This window comes from Canis lupus, chromosome 3 (assembly GCF_048164855.1).
Source record: "Canis lupus baileyi chromosome 3, mCanLup2.hap1, whole genome shotgun sequence".
Taxonomy (NCBI): Eukaryota; Metazoa; Chordata; class Mammalia; order Carnivora; family Canidae; genus Canis; species Canis lupus.
Genome location: NC_132840.1, coordinates 54,694,478 through 54,712,288, shown reverse-complemented (window position 1 = coordinate 54,712,288; position 17,811 = coordinate 54,694,478). Strand labels below are relative to the sequence as shown.

The 17,811-nt window shown below is 54.7% G+C and overlaps 1 protein-coding gene across 9 annotated transcripts in view; it reads right to left on the bottom strand.

Moving 5' to 3' along the window:
* Positions 1 to 17,811, bottom strand: part of GAS7 (growth arrest specific 7) — a 209,869-nt gene that overhangs the window by 24,672 nt on the left and 167,386 nt on the right. For all 9 annotated transcript variants that reach the window (XM_072821132.1, XM_072821131.1, XM_072821130.1 and 6 more), the window contains 3 exons: positions 12,515 to 12,568; positions 4,380 to 4,469; positions 1,051 to 1,166 (listed from right to left, as the gene is read on the bottom strand). In XM_072821132.1, the coding sequence (XP_072677233.1) occupies positions 1,051 to 1,166; positions 4,380 to 4,469; positions 12,515 to 12,568 (260 nt within the window). The remainder of the gene's footprint in view (positions 1 to 1,050; positions 1,167 to 4,379; positions 4,470 to 12,514; positions 12,569 to 17,811) is intronic.

Below are 17,811 nucleotides of genomic sequence, written 5' to 3'. Positions count from 1 at the left end.
GCGATGTATCCTCTCCACCCCGTACCAGCTTAGAGGGTCGTAAAATAAAGATTTGCTTCTACAAATGGAAAACAGGCCTCCTAAGCCAAAGAGGTGCTTTGAAACTCCAAAAAATTACTAAAATTGTTATTTAAAAAAATGTTAAATATATTGCCTTTTATTGTAAATATTTCCAGCGCACCCTGGAAACTCCAGAATGGAAAGTTGTGTGTGTAATGCACACGTGTGTGGGGGGGTGCATACATGTGTGCAGGTGTGTGTGCCTTACAGGGTCTCAGACCTCGGAGGAACTGAAAGGTGGGAGGTGGAGAAGGAACTTAAGACTCTCCTTTTACTTTTTCCTGTTTCCATCAGGCTGAATTTATTGTTTCCTCGCTTATGTTCAGACAGACCATCCCTCAGCAAAATCACTATTATAATCCTTGCACTTGTCACAATGACCTCACCTGACTCTTGCATCTCACTGAGCTCCCTGAAGGCAAGGATGGCAGGGATGGGGGTGGGGTGGGGGAGGTGGGGGTGGCACGTTCTTTACACCCAGGCCCGGGACACAGTTTTAGTTCAAAGATGAATTACAAGGTAACACTCCTCCTTTTTGTTATGACAGGACCAGTGCTTCCAATGTAAAGGAGCCCAGGGGTCTACGGCGGGAGACAGCAGGGAGTGGTGGGGACTGTGGCAAAATGCTGCCTCTCTGGGGTGGCTGCCACCTGGCTCTGGTCCATTGTTGGGCAAACCATTCCTGCCAGACTTTTTGCCTTTTCAAGATATGCCAGGCAGCCAGCTTTTAATGTAAGATCTACCAATTAAAAAAAAAGAAAAGTTAGCTCAAACTTCAAACATATTACACAGGCCAAAGCAACACATCTGCAGGTTAGATTTGTCCCAAGACAAATCTTGGGGTGCCTCAGGTCTCATGCTCCCCTTGGGGCTAACTGGGCAGGGTGCCGAGTTGCCAGTGCTCATCCCAGTCGCTCAAGGGCCTCGGGCCCAGAGGACAAGGTGGCGCTGCCCATGGCCCCGGGAGCTGGGAGGGGGCCCAGGCCTCACCTCTCCCGGATGAACTCTGACATTTCCTTCTGCATCTGCTTGCCTTTCAGTTGCTTCTGAAGCAGCAGCTCGAACCCAGCTACAGTGCCATTGCCTTGAGGATCCTTCTTATCAGCCTAGAAAGGACACAGAGGCACGGGAGGTTAGGTGACGGTGGTGTCCAGGGCTGCAGGGAACGGAGTGTGGGGAAGGCAGCCCCCGAAGGGACCCCCCCGCCCCCTGGCAAGCTGACCTCAGCCCAAGAGGGGTGCTGTGCCCACGGTCCCAGTTCGTGTCTCTCTCCTGGGAGGCCTCAGGCAAGCTCTCCCCTGGGTCCAAGTCTGAGCTGCTTCTGTGAAACTCGGTGTTGGGGAGATGCTGGTGCCCACCTCCTATGGTCATTCCAGGGTAAGTGACCCCTGGAAATGGCTTGGCACAGCGCTTGCCGGATCCTAAATGCTCGTTAAGTGGTATCTGATGTTAGTCAACTTTCAACCAAGTCAGGACTCAAGGAAGATGGTCAAGTCAGTGAAATGAGAGTTCAGTACTAGATTCATTTTACAAGCAAATACTCTTAAAATGTCAAAATTAAATGTCTTCTTTCATTTTGCTTGCATTTCTTCAAGGGGACCTGAATACCTCTTTCCTGCCTCCTACCCAGCAACCCCTAGGCTCAGCCTCCCCTGCAGGACATTCATCCCGGGGTCTGCCCACATAGCTCTTAGAGACTTCTTGGGCCTGGCAGGTACCACACCTGAAGCTGTGTCCTCCCCCATTACAGCCTTTCCCCACCAGGAATCCAGACTCAGATGCTTTGGTGCTTAAAGAAAGGAGTTAAAAATGCATCCTTTGATACCAGACAGGTACATCGGTCCTTGGACCCCTTGTCTCAGCTTAGCCACGGGGTGATGTGGCCAGGCCTTTCCAATCCCAAGCTGTGTCCATCCCCCCTCTTTGCAGTAGGCCTGGGTTGTATCTTATGTCTCTAAGACTACTTCCAGAGCAGATGTTTTAGGAGAAGGGAAATTTGGAAAGGGGTCTGGAGAGAATCCCACTTCCCATCGTTGAGCATTTAAAACCTTATGGACACCCCTCACAAAAACTCCTTTCTGACATGGGATCCCCTTTCCTCAGCCATCCTGACACAAAGCCCTCTGGGCCACACTGCTAATACCTCTCGTGACAGAGAGATCACTACCATGTGGGACACTCCATGGCATGGTAGGGCTGCTCTGGCCACTGAAAAGCTTCTCTGAGTTTTTTTTTTTTTTTAAGATTTTAAATTTATTTATTCATGAGAGACACACAGAGAGGCAGAGACAGAGGCAGAGGGAGAAGCAGGCTCCCTGTGGGGAGCCTGATGTGGAACTCGATCCCCGGACCCTGGAATCATGCCCTGAGCCAAAGGCAGACGCTCAACCACTGAGCCACCCAGAAGTCCCATTCTCCGAGTATTTTTAAGATCCACATGCTTCACTGTGTGAATGCTACACCTTGATAAAAGCCAAAGAACCGCCCCCCCCAAATCCTTGCCTCAATCTGCCTCCCACATGGGATGGAGAGTGATGTGTCCACACTCGGGAAAAGCAACCAGAAATGGTGGACTTTGATGGCTGTGTCAGTGGGGAGGTTTCTGTTAGAGGAAAAAGTGGTGGTCAGGAAAAATAAAGCCCTAGTAAGGAGCAGATTGCAGCAGAGCCTGAATGAGGACAGGACTGCACAAATGGCGCTCCCTTGGATGCTGACCAGTGGCAGGGCCCCTGATGCCTCCACATGAACCCCACATGCACTGTCCTGAAGCTCCTGGGGTTTGCATTCCCAGGGCTCCAGCCAGTCTCCCCTGAATGCTCCACTTTGCACACCCCTCTTCCGAGCTGACATCTATAACCAGCCACTTCCCGTCGCCCCCAATCTCTGGCTCCACCGTGAGCTTCTGTACGTGCTGTTGACTCCTCCACCAGCCACTCCCAGTCTTCCTCGCACGATGCTTCTAAACCTCATCACATCATATTTCAACATCTTCCTACTGCAAACAGAAGGAGACCTAGCATGCTCATGGGGCCCCCTGAATCCCCTACACTCTGACCTCTGCCACCCCACAGAACCCTCTCTATGACGTCTGCTGCCCCTCTCCAGATCCCAACCCCCCCACCCCCACCCCAAGGTCTGGGAGATACACGGCTGGGCCACTGGGAGTCACTGGGTATCTTTGAGAGCACAAGTGACTTGTCAACAGAACAAAAGTATGTCTGTCTGGTGCTTGGCTTGCAAACTAGAAACGGGTAGCGATGCCATCCTGCATGGTGGCGAAACAAACAGTTTTTATTCTGTGTGTTCACTGCTCCTCAGGGTCTCTGCTTAAGTGTTTTTTTTTTTTTTTTAACCCTAAAGCACACAATTCAGTGTTTTTTTCATATGTTCCCAAGGATGAGCAACCATCAGCACTATAGGAATCCAGAGTGAGGTGATTTCACTTTGAAAGTCACTGCTGGCCTTACAGGCGGAGGCCAAGGGCTATTCCTAGAGCTTCTGAGCAGGCGGGCTGTGCACTTGTCAACAGATAACTGATTTTGTTGTGGGAAAATACACGTAAGATAAAATTTACCAGGTTAACCTTTTTTTTTTTTTTTAAAGAAGGCTCCACCCCCGGCCTGGAGCCTGGGACTTGAACTCATGACCCTGAGATTAAGCCCTGAGTGGAGATCAAGAGTCAGGATACCTAACCGACTGGGCCCCCCAGGCACCCCCCGATCTTAACCACTTTTAAGGATGCAGCTCAGCGGCATCAAGCGCATTCACAGGGATGCACAACCGTCACCCACCATCTGTCTCCAGAACTCTTTTTTATCTTGCAAAAGTGAAGCTCTGCACTCATTGAACAGAATGCAAAAGTTCTGGAACCACAGTGAGTAAAGGCAGAGCTCTCCACAGATCCTGGCTCCCAACTTCCTCCTGCCTGATAGAAGCAGGGAAGCCCCAAAAGGTAAAGCTTTTGTCCAAGGTCACCTTCAAGTGTGACAGAGCAAGTGGGGTGGCCAGATTCCCCCACTGAAGTTGGCTCCAGCCTATTGCTCCTACCAAGCAGCAAAGTAGTGACCCTCAGCTCATCTGCATTCCATCCGGGGTTGCCGTGCTGCCCTGAATGAAAATCCCATGGATCCGCTGAGATTTATGAAACTATCTGAACTCTAAGAGGGTCTCAAACGTCTGCCCTGGATGCTCAATCTACCACCAGGTTTCAACAGAAGAGGATCCTCTTTTGAGCTTGAGACCCTTCATGCACCTTCTGGGTGTCCTCTACTCCTGATCCTCGGAGAAGTAGGGGGTGGAGGAAACTGAGGCACACTTACCCAGAAATAGTCACAATAGCTCCACTCGGTTGGTTTCAGCAGCTGCTGCTCCGGCATCGTGTCTGGGTGAGGGAATGTCACGCAGTTTATCTGCAGAGCACAGAACAAGAAAGAAAATGACTTGCCTAGAAGGTTGGGAGCAGCTGGGAAGGCTCTGTGCCTGGCACACGGCATTACAGAGGTCTCCCTTTACACCAGTTTGGCAGAACATGCACTGACTGCAGTCTCGGGATGCTCCAGGGGCCCGCGTTTCCAATGAGGGGCAGCAGCACTCATGCCCATCCCAGGGGGGTGCAACCGGTCCCAACTCTCTGCAGGGCAGCATAACAGGATCTATCAAAAAACACATGGCCTGAGCCTCCAACCCAGTGACCACTACGGAGAGCATGCCCTATGGATGGATCTGCGTCCACGAGCAGGGGAGTGGTTAAACAGCAATGGGCAGAGAGGCATCTATGAGATTTGCATAGGCAGCTGAAAACGTCGGGAGAAAGTTCTTACATGTTGATGTGGAAGGCGCGCCAGGTCGTATTATCAAGTGGGGAAGAAAAAAACCAGGATGTAGAATAGTATTTACAAAATACTACTATTTGTGCAGGAAGACAGAGATTGAGCAAGAGACAGAGCGGGGAGGAGAAAACATATACACATCTGGTCATTTATGTACGGAATACTTCTGGAAGCCGATAACATCGCCTGCTTCCTGAAAAAGGAACTATGTGGCCGAGGGGTCAGGTCGAGAGTTTACCTTGTGCGTTTTATGCACCATATGTATTCTACGGACAAAGAGAGTGGAAGGTGATGATGCTAGGATGTGTGCTTGGGGCCGGGCCCCCCAGGACAGGACAGTGAAGATGTTCCTGGGGCCTGTCTCAGACGACCCTGCCCAGGCACGTCCGTGGTGCCCTGGCTTTCCCCACCCGGTGGAAGCGCTCTGGCCCCCGCTTCTGTTGGGGTTGCTTCAAGCCTGGGATCCGCTCCTGGGGAAGCCCGTTCATTTGTGTTCAGCATGGGAGCCACGGAGATTCGGGGAGGCGAGACCTGGGCCCTGCTGTCTGCAAGCCTCACCCCGGAGCCAGCACCCGCCGAAGTGGGAACCCTGTGATGTTCAAGCAGGAACCGCATGGAAAACCCTGGGGTTCTGGACAGAGGCCGCATAAACTGCAATGCTAGGCAGCCGTGTGCATGAACGAGGTGCCTCGTGCACAGAAGCTGTGGTTTGGGTGGGGGTGCCCAGCCCCCACTCTGGGGAGGGGCGCGGTCTGTGGAGATTTGTCCAAGAGCAGATCTTGCTCTCAGCTCCTGCCAATTGCTATCAAGCCGGCAGGAGGAGTTCAGCGTGTCGTCAGGTGACACAACATGGGACGCTGGATGTGCATGTAGCACATACATTCCGCTCTGGCTGCCAGAGCCCCGGGTCTCACCTGCAGTCCCAGGAGGTCAGGACGGTGTGGGAGACGTCCCAGCCAAGGACAGGAGCCCTCTCCTCCGGGATACACACCCATCCTGGAAGGAAGGGCTGGGATTCCCCTTCTGGAGGGGAAGACCAGGAGCAGGAAGGATCCAGAAAACCCTGGGGATGTGGAATCGCCTCCTCCTGGCGCCTGAGGGAGTCTGCAGTGGGGGAGGCCCAGCCTCCCGATGCCCACCATCAGGCAACTGTCCCCCCAAACCCTCTTTTCAGGCTGACACACTAGGGGCGTCTCCCCCCAGCCCCGGGGGGCTCGGATGGCTCACTGCCGCCTGGATCTCCTGCAGAGAGAATCATGGACACAAGGGCCGGATTCCCAAGCGTCGCATATTCCTGATGTCACGTGCCAGCTATTCTTGTTTCAACAAGTAACAGCGATCACAGGGGCATCCTTATTTTGTGTGATAATGTGGTCTGTGAACATTTCAACCAAATCTAGCGACAAACGAATGACGGCGTTATATTGGGCATTAAGGATCGCAGAACTGGGTGAACACAGAGATCTTCTAGAGCATTCTGGTGGGGGTTGAAGGCAAGAGGTCCCACAAATGGCCCTGTAATAACCACAGAAGGGGATGATCTGGCTGGGCTGGGGGACGGGGGACAAGGAGGGCTCATCCCTGCCATCGCTTCTACTGCTTTGTGAGGATACGGGTCCTTGGATGGACTGGCCAAAGGCGCCAGGGTGCTTGTCCCCGCCTCTACCAACTCTGGTTTGGGGATGGATGCTCCCACCCGTCGCACAGGGATGTCCCCAATGCTCCTCAGAGCCCCGCATCCCTTGGTAGGTGCCAACAAGAACTGCACCCCACAAGCTCCCCGGGGGAGGCAGCAATAACCACTGGGAATCCCTAGGAGGCCTTCACTCAGGCGACCCACACACATTGCCATGTCATCATCCCAGCAACCCCCATGGGCTGCGTTACACGGGCCTCATTTTACAGGAAGAAACTGAAAATCCCACAAGTTAAGAATCTGAATCGGGGCTGGGCTGACAGCAGAGCTCAAGCCATCAACCACACGGCTGTTCAGTGGAACGCTGGCCTGTCCACTTCCCATGCAAACGTCTGTTGCATGTGCCCCTCGAGATGCTAGATCTTTCCAGCCCTCTGCACACATGCATTTGTAATTATGCTTCTCATGACTGTTTAATCAGCCAGAGAGTCTGCTCCATGATGGGAAGGAGACCCTTTCTCTGCTGTCTCCCTATTACCTGGCAAGCACAGAACCCTGAGGGGTGCTCCACAAGTGTCCCTTAGTGCAATAACTGAAGGCCAGTGATGGATGGAATGGGTCTCTGTCCTCAACGGTTTTATTTTTTTTTTAAGATTTTATTTATTTATTCATGAGAGACACACAGAGAGAGGCAGAGACACAGGCAGAGGGAGAAGCAGGCTCCCTGCGGGGAGCCCGATGTGGGACTCCATCCCAGGATCCCGGGATCACGCCCTGAGCCGAAGGCAGATGCTCAACCACTGAGCCACCCAGGTGTCCCTGTTCTCAACAGTTTAAAGCCTCACAAGGAAGGCAAATCGGTACATAAGCGATTGCCCTACTTTGGGATAAATCACCACTAGGGTTAGCATGGGTGCTGGGACTGCAGGAATGGCTGGGGGTTGGGAGAAGGAATCTGAGAGAGAGAGAGAAATTTAGCTAATAAGAGGGTTAGGGTTAGGCAGAGAGGGAGTGAGAGATACAGAGGGTCACAGGTTCGCAAAGGATCCAGGGTCCGAGGCCGCACCCATAGTCTGGGGATCACTGCTCTGTGTGGCTGGGAGGCAGAGTCAGGGAGGACTTAAAACTGAGGCCAGAGGGGAGCCCTGTGGGCGTGGGAGCCCTGGAAGCATCCAGCAGGAGACTGACCTCACTGGGCTGCTGGTGGGGTGAGTTCTCAGAAGGGAGAACCCAGACCTCGGCCACCAGGGATCCTCCCCAGGGACCTGGGGATCGCGACGGTGGCTCAGAGCAACAGGATCGGCAGAAGAGCACGGGAGATCTTGCAGGGAGATTGTGAAGTGAACCAACCAGGGGCGACTTTGCTCTCTAACTACCCTGCCCCCACCTGGGGACATTGGTGGTTGTTACAAAACGGGGGGGGGGGGGGGGGGGGGGCGATGGGAGGAAGGAGGCGCTGCTACAGGCCCCCCTAGTGGGTAGAGGCCAGGGATGCTGGTAAACATCCTACATCTGCCGGACCTCTCCCTTTGCGCCCCCAAATAAGAGAATCCAACCTAAACAAAGAGCAAGTAGAGAAGCCTTTCCTCATGGAAACCTTCATGTGTGGCTCTCTGTGCCCTCCTGGGGGACGTTTTCCAGATTCACAACATCTCTGGGATGGAGCCTGTTCTCCTCCGAGGCCTCCTGGGCACAGCCAAAGCCTTGATGGCATCTTCCTCCCGGCAAACACAGTGGACAGGCTAAGGAACCACCATCTGCTCTAATCAGAGCCAATAATGTGCCAGCCATGGCTCTAACTGCTTTACGTCAGGCAGGTGCTGTTATTACCCCCATTCTACAGAGGAACAAACTAAGGCACCGACAGGTTCAGTCGGTTATGCAAGGTCACACGGCTCGTGCTTCCTGGTTGGAGTCAGTGTCGGAAGCCAGGCAACCCCGCTTTTCACTTTGGTCACACTACCTTCCACACCCCCACCCAAGGCGGGGCGGGGGGAGGGGTGGCAGGCTCAGGTGGGAAGAGGCACTTGACAGGGAGCAGGACAGGGGGCATGCCTCTCAATGAGTACCGTCTGGGAGAAGTTCTGGGGGCCACCCCCACCCTCGATCCTCCCGAAGTCAGTGCCCCCGACCTGTGACATCTTCACGCTGACATCAACTGGTTTCTCCAGCCCTCGGATAAACGAGGGGAATCACCACCACCCCGCCTCCCCGACGGCCACTGCGTGGCTGAGGCTCTGCACAGGGGCAGCTGGGATCACAAGCACCACTGTCCCACCCCACTAGAAACCCTCGGAGCATTCTAAGGGGGCTGCAGCCACCAATTAAGGCTGCTGGCCACGGCATGACAGGTGCTAGACACAAGTGCGCCTGATGTAGGGAGTCCCCGAGAGCATCATCCGCTTCGCTGGCACCTGGCTCTGAATTTGCTTCTGGAGAGAGGCAGATCTGGGAGGGGGTGGAAGAGAAGTCAGAGCCGGGGTCTATGGAAGTGGAAAAGAAACGACCCCAAGGGCTCACCTGCAGCCCACCAGCTCCCACCGAGGTTCCAGGGCGTATGATGGGCCACATCAAGAAGCACAGGCTGAGGACCACAGGGTCCCCAGATTCCTCCCTCCAGGCTATGCAGCGTTGTTGTCAGCTTCTCTGGAATCCTCTAGATTTCTCACATGTCCTGTTTGTGCCAAGGGCTGTGAGCTGCCACGAGGGCCTGTCACTCCTAATCAAGCAACCCACCCCGTGGCTGGCTCTGCCCAGAGCTTGCTCCAGGCCACCAGCAGCAGGAGCGGAAGCTGGCCTGTCAGGATCAAGCTCCATCCTGGTTCCTCGGCCCTGTCCACACACAGCCCGGGACCTGGATGCGCTGCTCTTTACTGCCCAGCGAGCGTCTGAGCGAATGCCTGCAAACGCCCTGTCCACTCTGCAGGATCCGATAGGGTGGGAGATTGCTCACCCGGGCCCCACTCGCCAGCAGAGGTCAGCCTGTGCCCTGGGAGCTGGGCATCTCCCCCACCTCCCCATCCAGTGGCCCGGCGGGTCTCCTTTCTGGGAAACCACAGAACCCTGGAGGATCAGAGCCCAGAGGGAGGACTGCGAACGGGACAGGGGGCAGCGAGCGCTTTGTGGACAGAGAAGAGCAGCACGCAGGCCTTCACCCATCTCGGCCCGGACGTGCGTGGGGCCACCTGGGAGGGCAGGCAGCAGGCCCAGCTCCAGTCCAGTCCCGGGGCTCTGCTTGCTCCGAGCCCTCTGGCTGGTCACTTCCTCTGGCAAAAACTCCCAGAGGAGGCATAAGTGTGTATTTACAACCCCTGGGGGTGGTGGTTGCAACACAAATATCCCTGCTGAGCCCCAGATCAACCAAGTGTCATAGGTCTAGGAACCCATCGAGGAACTGGCATTTTAAGCAAATGTCCCAGAGGCTTGGGCTGCCAGCAACACTTTGCAGGCCAGCTCTGAGCAGCTCCGATTTAGGTCAGTGGGAAGGAGGAGGGGAGACACGAGGCCAGGACAGACAATGAGCAAGGTGCGCTGGAGAGGCGGCTCTGACCAAGCGCCTTGACGCTCTGGCTCAAAGCCAAGGCATGGCCGGTGACTCAGGTCCCTACCTTGGGGCCCCCAGAACATCCCTGCCAGGAAAGCGCTTCCACTTTGCATCTGTCCTTTCCACTTTTCTCCTACTATTCTAACATACCACCATACCACCCCCCTCCCCCCTCCCTCCCCCTCCCTCCGCTGGAGGACACTTGGTGGGGGGGGGGGGGTTCTGCTTTGCTCTGGGGCATTCCCTGGCGCTCTGAAAGTGAGGATAACATGGCCCACGCCCTGCCCATCAGCTGCCCCTGACCCAGGCCCCACTCTCTTCCACAGGCAACTCCAAGGGCGTGGGGCACACAGGCTCTGAGTCCTGATGCATCCCAGCCGGGCGAGGTACGGCTGCCTGCCTCAGTTCTGTCATCTGTAAACAGGGTCAAGAAGACCAGTGCGCCCCGAACACTTACTACATGCCCGGCTCCTGTTCTGAGTGCTTTGGGCATACAGAAGCATTTAGTCCTCACCCCATCCCCGGGGCACAGACACCTGCCATCTCTCCCCGTTGTACAGGTGTGCACACTGAGACACAATGGGGCTGCTGTACAGCTAGCAGGTGCTGTAACAGACCCTCTGGCTTCACGGCCACCATACGACAGTGGTCCTGTCACCTCCACCTCACACAGCGAGCAGAGAGCTCCATGAGCCGCTCGAACACTACCAGCGCATAGTAAATGCACACCAAAGTGGCAGCAATTACGGTTGCCGATGTCACCGTGAACCCAACCCTATCTTTCATCCAGAGCAGGATATTCAGCCTGCACGAGCCAGGGTGGCATACCCGTTCTGGGCCTCATTTTCGTGTGGATGGTCAGAATGGCTCAGACCTGCCTGTGCTGGAGCCTGAGGGAGCAGGTCCCCACTCTGGGCTCCCTGCGCTCGAGTCAAAGCAGCACACCTAGGACCCCACATCTCATGTCTCCAAGCCCTTAGCTGGCGGACTGAGCAGCGGGACAAGGCATTTGTCCCCTTTCCCCGACACGGGCCTGGTGTGTGTGTGTGTGTGTGTGTGTGTGTGTGTGTGTTGGGGAGTCCTCCTGGGCTTGCCTGTGGGGGCTTGGTGGGCTTCTAGAAGAACCCCAGGAGGCGGTCTGGCCACCCCAAGCAGGAGCTGCCTGCACCCCTCCAGAACTCTCAGAGTTCTTTTCCTCTTGTTTTTAACTTTGACATCTTCCAGAAGTCACCCTGCCCGCAAAGCAACCCGCCGTGGCTGTAATTTACATGTCACATCGTAGCTGGTGTGCAGAGCACAGGCTACCCCCTCCGCCCCGCCCGGGCACATGTGCCTCCCCCGGGGAGGAGGGCTTCTGCATCTTTCCTACTACGCCTGCACCTGCACCCAGTCACCCACCGGGAGGGAAAAAGTGAAAGGTGAAATCAACAGAAGGCCTGGGGTGGGGGTGGGGGTGGAGATGAAGGTGGGGCGAGGGGGGTTGGGGATGGGGGTGGGGGTGAGAGATGGGGATGGGGGTGAGGGTGGGGATGAGGATGGGGTGAGGGTGGGATGGGGATGGGGGTGAGGGAGGGGATGGGGGTGAGGGTGGGGATGACGATGGGGGTGAGGGTGGAGATGAGGTTGGGGTGAGAGTGGGATGGGGATGGGGGTGAGGGATAGGGATGGGGATGGGGGTGAGGATGGGTGTGAGGGTGGGGATGAGGATGGGGGTGAGGGTGGAGATGAGGTTGGGGTGAGAGTGGGATGGGGATGGGGGTGAGGGATAGGGATGGGGATGGGGATGAGGGTGAGGATGGGGGTGGGGGTGGGGATGGGGTGCGGGTGGGGATGGGGATGGAGTGAGGGTGGCATGGGGATGGGGATGAGGGTGAGGGATGGGGATGGGGTAAGGGTGGGATGGGGATGAGAGTGGGGTCGAGGATGGGGGTGAGGATGGGGCTGAGGATGGGGTGAGATAGGGATGGGGGTGAGGGATAGGGATGGGGGTGAGGGATAGGGGTGGGGATGGGGTGAGGATGAGTGTGAGAGTGGGGATGAGGATGGGGTGAGGGTGGGGATGAGGATGGGAGTGAGGATGGGGTGAGGATGGGATGGGGATAGGGTGAGGGTGGGGTTGAGGATGAGGTGCGGGTGGGGATGGAGTGAGGGTGGCATGGGGATGGGGATAAGGGTGAGGGATGGGGATGGGGTGAGGGTGGGGATGGGGATGGGGTGGGGGTGGGGAAGCGGTGAGGTTGGGGATAGGGATGGGGATGGGGGGTTAGGCTGGGATGGGGATGGGGGGGAAGGCAAGGGGAATCTCGGCTCCATCCAAGCTTCGGAACTTCCCAGATTCTAGGCTGGGCTTGCACTGGGTCCACATTGCCATGGCAACCGCCCAGCAGGCAGAAAGCCCCGCTCACCCGCCCCACCTGTGAGCGCCAGCGGAAGTCCATCGCTTACCGTGATGGTATTTTCCTTGCTCTGCTTTTTGCCTGGCGATGAGGATCCCAGGTTCTGGGGAGAGAGGCAAGAGACATCATCGAGGCTGTTCTCCATACTGGACATCTCGGGTTTTCTATTCGGGCTCCCTGCAAGCCGCGTGCTGGGAAGTTCGGGGGACGCTGGAGCTCCCATTAACCCTTAAGTCACCATATTCAGGAAGAGGGCAGGCAGGAGCGGCCCAGACCCCACGCTGCTTCCTGGGGGGGGGGCCGGGCGGGCTCGCAGCCTCCAGCCCAGGCTCTGAGGGAACCACTCCAAGCCAGGTCTCCCTCCTCTTCTCGCAGCCCCTGATTTGGGGACTTAACCCCTCAGCTGCCCTCTGCTGGTAAGCCTTCCGAGTGCTGCCTGCTGTCTGAACCTGCAGAAGCCGCCGGGGAGCAGAGAGTTAAAAGCAGGCCGCCACCTCCTGGCACCAAGGACTCCGAAAACGACTTGTATCCTGAATCCCCTGGGTCCAACACATCAAACCCTCAATCCGTGCAACGTGCAACGGGGGTGCCTGGCCCCCTCTGTGACGTGCCACTGCCCCGACCCCGGGAGGCAGGAGGGATTTCTCAGCAGAGCCGCCTCTCTGCTTTTATTCATTCAGCCTTTGCATTGCCTTTTTTATGTCTTCCTGCTGCCAGCGCATAAGCCACTGTCCCAAATACCTTGGATCCCACAGGTCCTCAGCAGCCTTGCCCCAGTCCCAGCATGGTTCTGAGATGGATTACATTAAGGATTACCAGCTGAAAAGACCACATCTCAAAAGACCAGATCACAGGAGTCTATGATCCTAAAGGGGAGGAGGATCAATGCTGAGGAGGTCGTTGCCCCATTATTAGCAGTTATGTTAGTGACTCAAGAGGGTCTCTGAGCAGGATGTGCAATGTCCACTCCTGTCCTGAGCCATTCAATGAGCGGGAAAGCGGGCTCACCCCAAGGCCCTGGGAGAGGGGGCATTATATGGATGACCTGGGACCCACAGCCTTCTTGCCCTAGTGGAACCTAAGGACATGGTTGTCAGGGAGGCTTCTCCAGCCAGCCTCAGGGACCCAGCAATGCCCATCCTGGGCCGGCATCACTCGGACCACTGGCAGGATGAGCATCTGGGCTCGTGGGTCAGCCTGGCCTCAGGATGCCATCTGCTCAGCACACAAAACAGAGAGCTTGATGGAGCCCATGCTTGCAGCCCATGTTCATCCTCTTACTCGCATCCAGACCTACCTGGGCCAGTAAGGAAAGTCAGTTAATGGAAGCCGATACCCTCAGGCTAGCGAGCTAAAAGGGACTGTGCACATCATCTACGTCCTAGACAAGAAACATAAATTCACTAGGGGCACCTGGGTGGCTCAGGGGTTGAGTGTCTACCTTCAGCTTAAGGATCATCTCGAGGTCCTGGGATCAAGTCCTGCATCGAGCTCCCCACAGGGAGCCTGCTTCTCCCTCTGCCTGTGTCTCTGCCTCTCTCTCTGTCTCTCATGAATAAATAAATAATTTTTTTTTATAAAGAAACTCAGTAACTTTGTCACTGTGCCAAGTCATGCGACTTCTCTCACGTTCACTGTTTGCTATCAGTGGTCTTCAAACTTTGGAGTGCATCAGAATGAACAAGAAGTGGCCCCAAATTGGGTCCCACCTGACCCAGCAGCTCTTGGGGGTGAGGGGGCAGTGTCTCTGAAGCAGAGTTTGGGGGCCTCCCTTGGGGACTCACTGATCTATGATCTGTCATTCATCAAGGCTTCCCTACTTCTGGCAGCCACTCTAGTAGCCCAGGAAGGCTCTGGGGCTGCCTCAAGCTTGTGGCCAACCACAGCTTCGATGGACATTTTCAAAGCATCAACGCATCCACCTTGCTAACCCTGGACCCTCCTGTGCTATCATTCACACCCCAGGGCATTCACCAAAATTGGGCCACCTGACAGGAAGACAGAGGCCACAGGCAGGAGCTCCAGTGCCGCTACCCTGTGGCAGGTGTAGGGCTCTCCTGCGGGTTCCTCTGTATGGGCACTGGCCAAGCAAACGCACGCCAGGGAGGGGGGTGCAGAAGGGAAGCCTCTGGTGTGGTAAAGTGAGGAAGTCAGAGCCGCAGGCTCTTTTCTCTTTTCTCTCTATTCTTCTGGCTTCTCACATGGAGGCTGGGGACGACCTCCTGCTTTTTGGGTATCTTTGCAGGGATGGAGAAAGATCTCCATCATCCACAAACACTGATTTGGGGGCCATTGTGTCCAAGGTTCTATGGAATGAAGCTGGATACAGAGGTTGCCCTCATCCCCGTAACTTGGGTCAGGACAGGAGTGCAAGTAATGGCATGGATGGGGGGCATCCTATGTGTGGGTGTTGGCACCTTCCCACTCTCTGCTCTCCAGGTAGTACAGCCTTAGCCTGGGCTGACCACTACACACACACACACACACACACACACACACACCACACACACACACACACACACACACACACACACACACATCCCTGCAGCATTCCACAGAAGGGCTTAGAGGGAACAACACCTCCATCACGGGGAGAATACCTACTAGCTAGATGTTGGTTTCTAAATATTATTTCAGACTCAAAGGAACCAGGATCCTGGGAGAAATGGCTCATTTCAGAAGCCAGGTCCATCTGGAACATCTTATTATTCTAGGAGGTTAGAAACCATGCAAAGAACAATGCAATCTCACCAACGGACCCAAGCGCCTGCAGATAGAAGTTCCAACAAGCCAAATTTGGGATTGGGACAATGGGAGCATGATTATGAATAATGACTACAAATGAGTAACTTCAAAGGGCAGGGAGGGAGAGGGGGGCAGCATTCCTTTCTGGAAGAAGGCCCATAAAAATGGATAGAGAATCACAACATCACCATTTGCAAAGCCCAAAGTCAAAATGGATCCGGCCACAGTCACCAAGGATGCTCAAAGCATTGAGGTGAAAAGCCTGTGAAGGAATAGGATATGCCCATGGTCTCACCCTATCACCCTCCAGATTACTGGCTAATTAGAAAGGGAAAAAAATGCACCCTTGCAAAGGGGTCTTCGCATTAACCTGGAGCTCAAACCCCCGGTTTGTATCGCTGGTAGGGTGCTATCCCAGGAGGCCCCAGGTGGTAGAAGTCCTTGCCAGAACTGTTAGCCCGAGTCTAAGCATAAAAAAACAACTGGATTAAGCATGCGGGTCATTCTACACCTGGCCTGGACTTGTCTCAAAAAGAGCCTCTGTGGGGCAAGACAAAAGAACATAAAAACATGTGGTGAATACGGTCTAGATTAAAAGAAGTAAAAGCCATAAATGAGATGAAATGGTCTATCCCTTCAATGGAATACTATGTGGCCATAAAAAAGGAACATGGTGCTACTACATCTGCAACATCCACTGACGTCGGAACATGTCCTAAGGGCAAAGAGCCAGACAGAAAAGACCACACGCGCTGCGATTCCACTTATATGAACCGTCCAGAAGAGGCAAATCGATGGAGACAAAAAGAAAAAAAATAGGTCAGTGGGTGCCAAAGGCTTCCGGGGATTCTTCCCGGGGCAATGAAAATGCTCTAAAAACGATTACGATGGTGGTGGCATAACTGTGACCGTTGCACTGTGCATTTTAAGTGGATGGATTGTAGGCTGTGTGAACTGCATCTCAATAAAGCCCAGAGAGAGGGAAACTTTAAAGAGATCTAGCCAATAATACATCCACGTGGGAAACTGGAACGTACCCTGGGCTGGGGAGACAAAGGGGGAGTTTGACGAGGAATTACGTATATTAAATGATCATAAAAAATTAACATCTTCTCACACGGGCTAATCCTACTGTGGTCATGTCCCCTCTCCATGGAGATACACACTCCGGAGCATTTCCAGTAAAAACAGTGTGTCGGAACTTTGCTTTCAAATAATCCTGGGATGGGGGGACAGGAGAGGTAGGCAATGGAGCTATAAATGAAGATTGGCTGCATAATCATTGCAGTTAGAGGACGAGTCCATAGTACTTTACTACAGCAAGCCTTCTGTGTTTCTAAATGTTTGCCAAGGTGCAGAATAAAAAAAATTTTTTTTAATGTCCTTTGTTTATGATTCTGGAAAGTTTTCTCCTTGTTTCTTTTTTAATTTTTAAAAAATATTTTATTGGGACGCCTGGGTGGCCTAGTGGTTGAGCGTCTGCCTTTGGCCCAGGGTGTGATCCAGGGGTCCTGGGGTCAAGTTTGGCATCGGGCTCCCCAGAGGGAGCCTGCTTCTCCCTCTGCCTGTGTCTCTGCCTCTCTCTCTGCATCTCTCATGAATAAATGAAAAACATCTTTTTAAAAACTATTTATTTATTTATTAAAGAGAAAGAGAGAGCAAACACATGTGGGTGGAGGGGCAGAGAGAAAAGGATAACTGAAGAATGTGTGAATGAGCAAATGAACACAGGGGTGTTTGAGATACAGAGTTGGGGGTGGGTCAAGCAGGTTGCCCATTGGAGCAGGGAGCCTGATGTGGGTCTTGAACCCAGGACCCTGGGATCATGACCCGAGCCAAAAGAAGATACTCAACCGACTGAGCACCCCCAGGCGCCCCGCACCATCCTTTTTTAAAAGTCCCTGCCCAGCCTGGTCTCCTACTCTCGCCTGGGCCACTCTGCTGTCACTGCAAGGTGAGGACCCATGGGGGTGATAACACACAAAACGGTGCCGGGTGGACTGCACTAACCCACGGGCCCTGGCTGGGCAACCCTTCCTGACCCCGTCTTCAGACCCCGTGAATCCTCGGAAGGCGGGATGCAGAATGAAACCTCTCAATGACCCCCCTGTTCTGGTGGAAGAGACCCAAGCACCTCACAAAAGGCCTGTGCAGACCCCTCCAGCCCCTCACCCCCCGCCCTCCCTGCACCTGTGGGTTCAGTAAATCCCAGTCCCACTTGGCCCCCGCAGGTTCTCTGAAAACACGGCTCTGCTTCCCCCTCCTCTGGGCGTCCACACGTGCTCTTCCCTCCACTGGAAGGCTGTTCCCCACCACCCCCCTGCACCACGCTAAGCCCTCACTCATCTGTCCAGTCTTAGTTCACTATCTCTTCTTCTAGAGCCCCGGCACTGGCACCTCCACCACCACCCCCCAAAGGCCACCTGGTCAGGTGCCCAGAGCACATGCCTCCTCTAGCGCTTACTGCTGTGGACAGGAAATTTTCACTTATCTCGTGTCTTCTCTGGCACCAGCCACCAGCCTCCACTAGAGCAGGGGCTCTATCTGCCTGTGACCCAGTGCCTGGCTAAGAAGAAGATGCTCGATGGAACATGTGTCGCT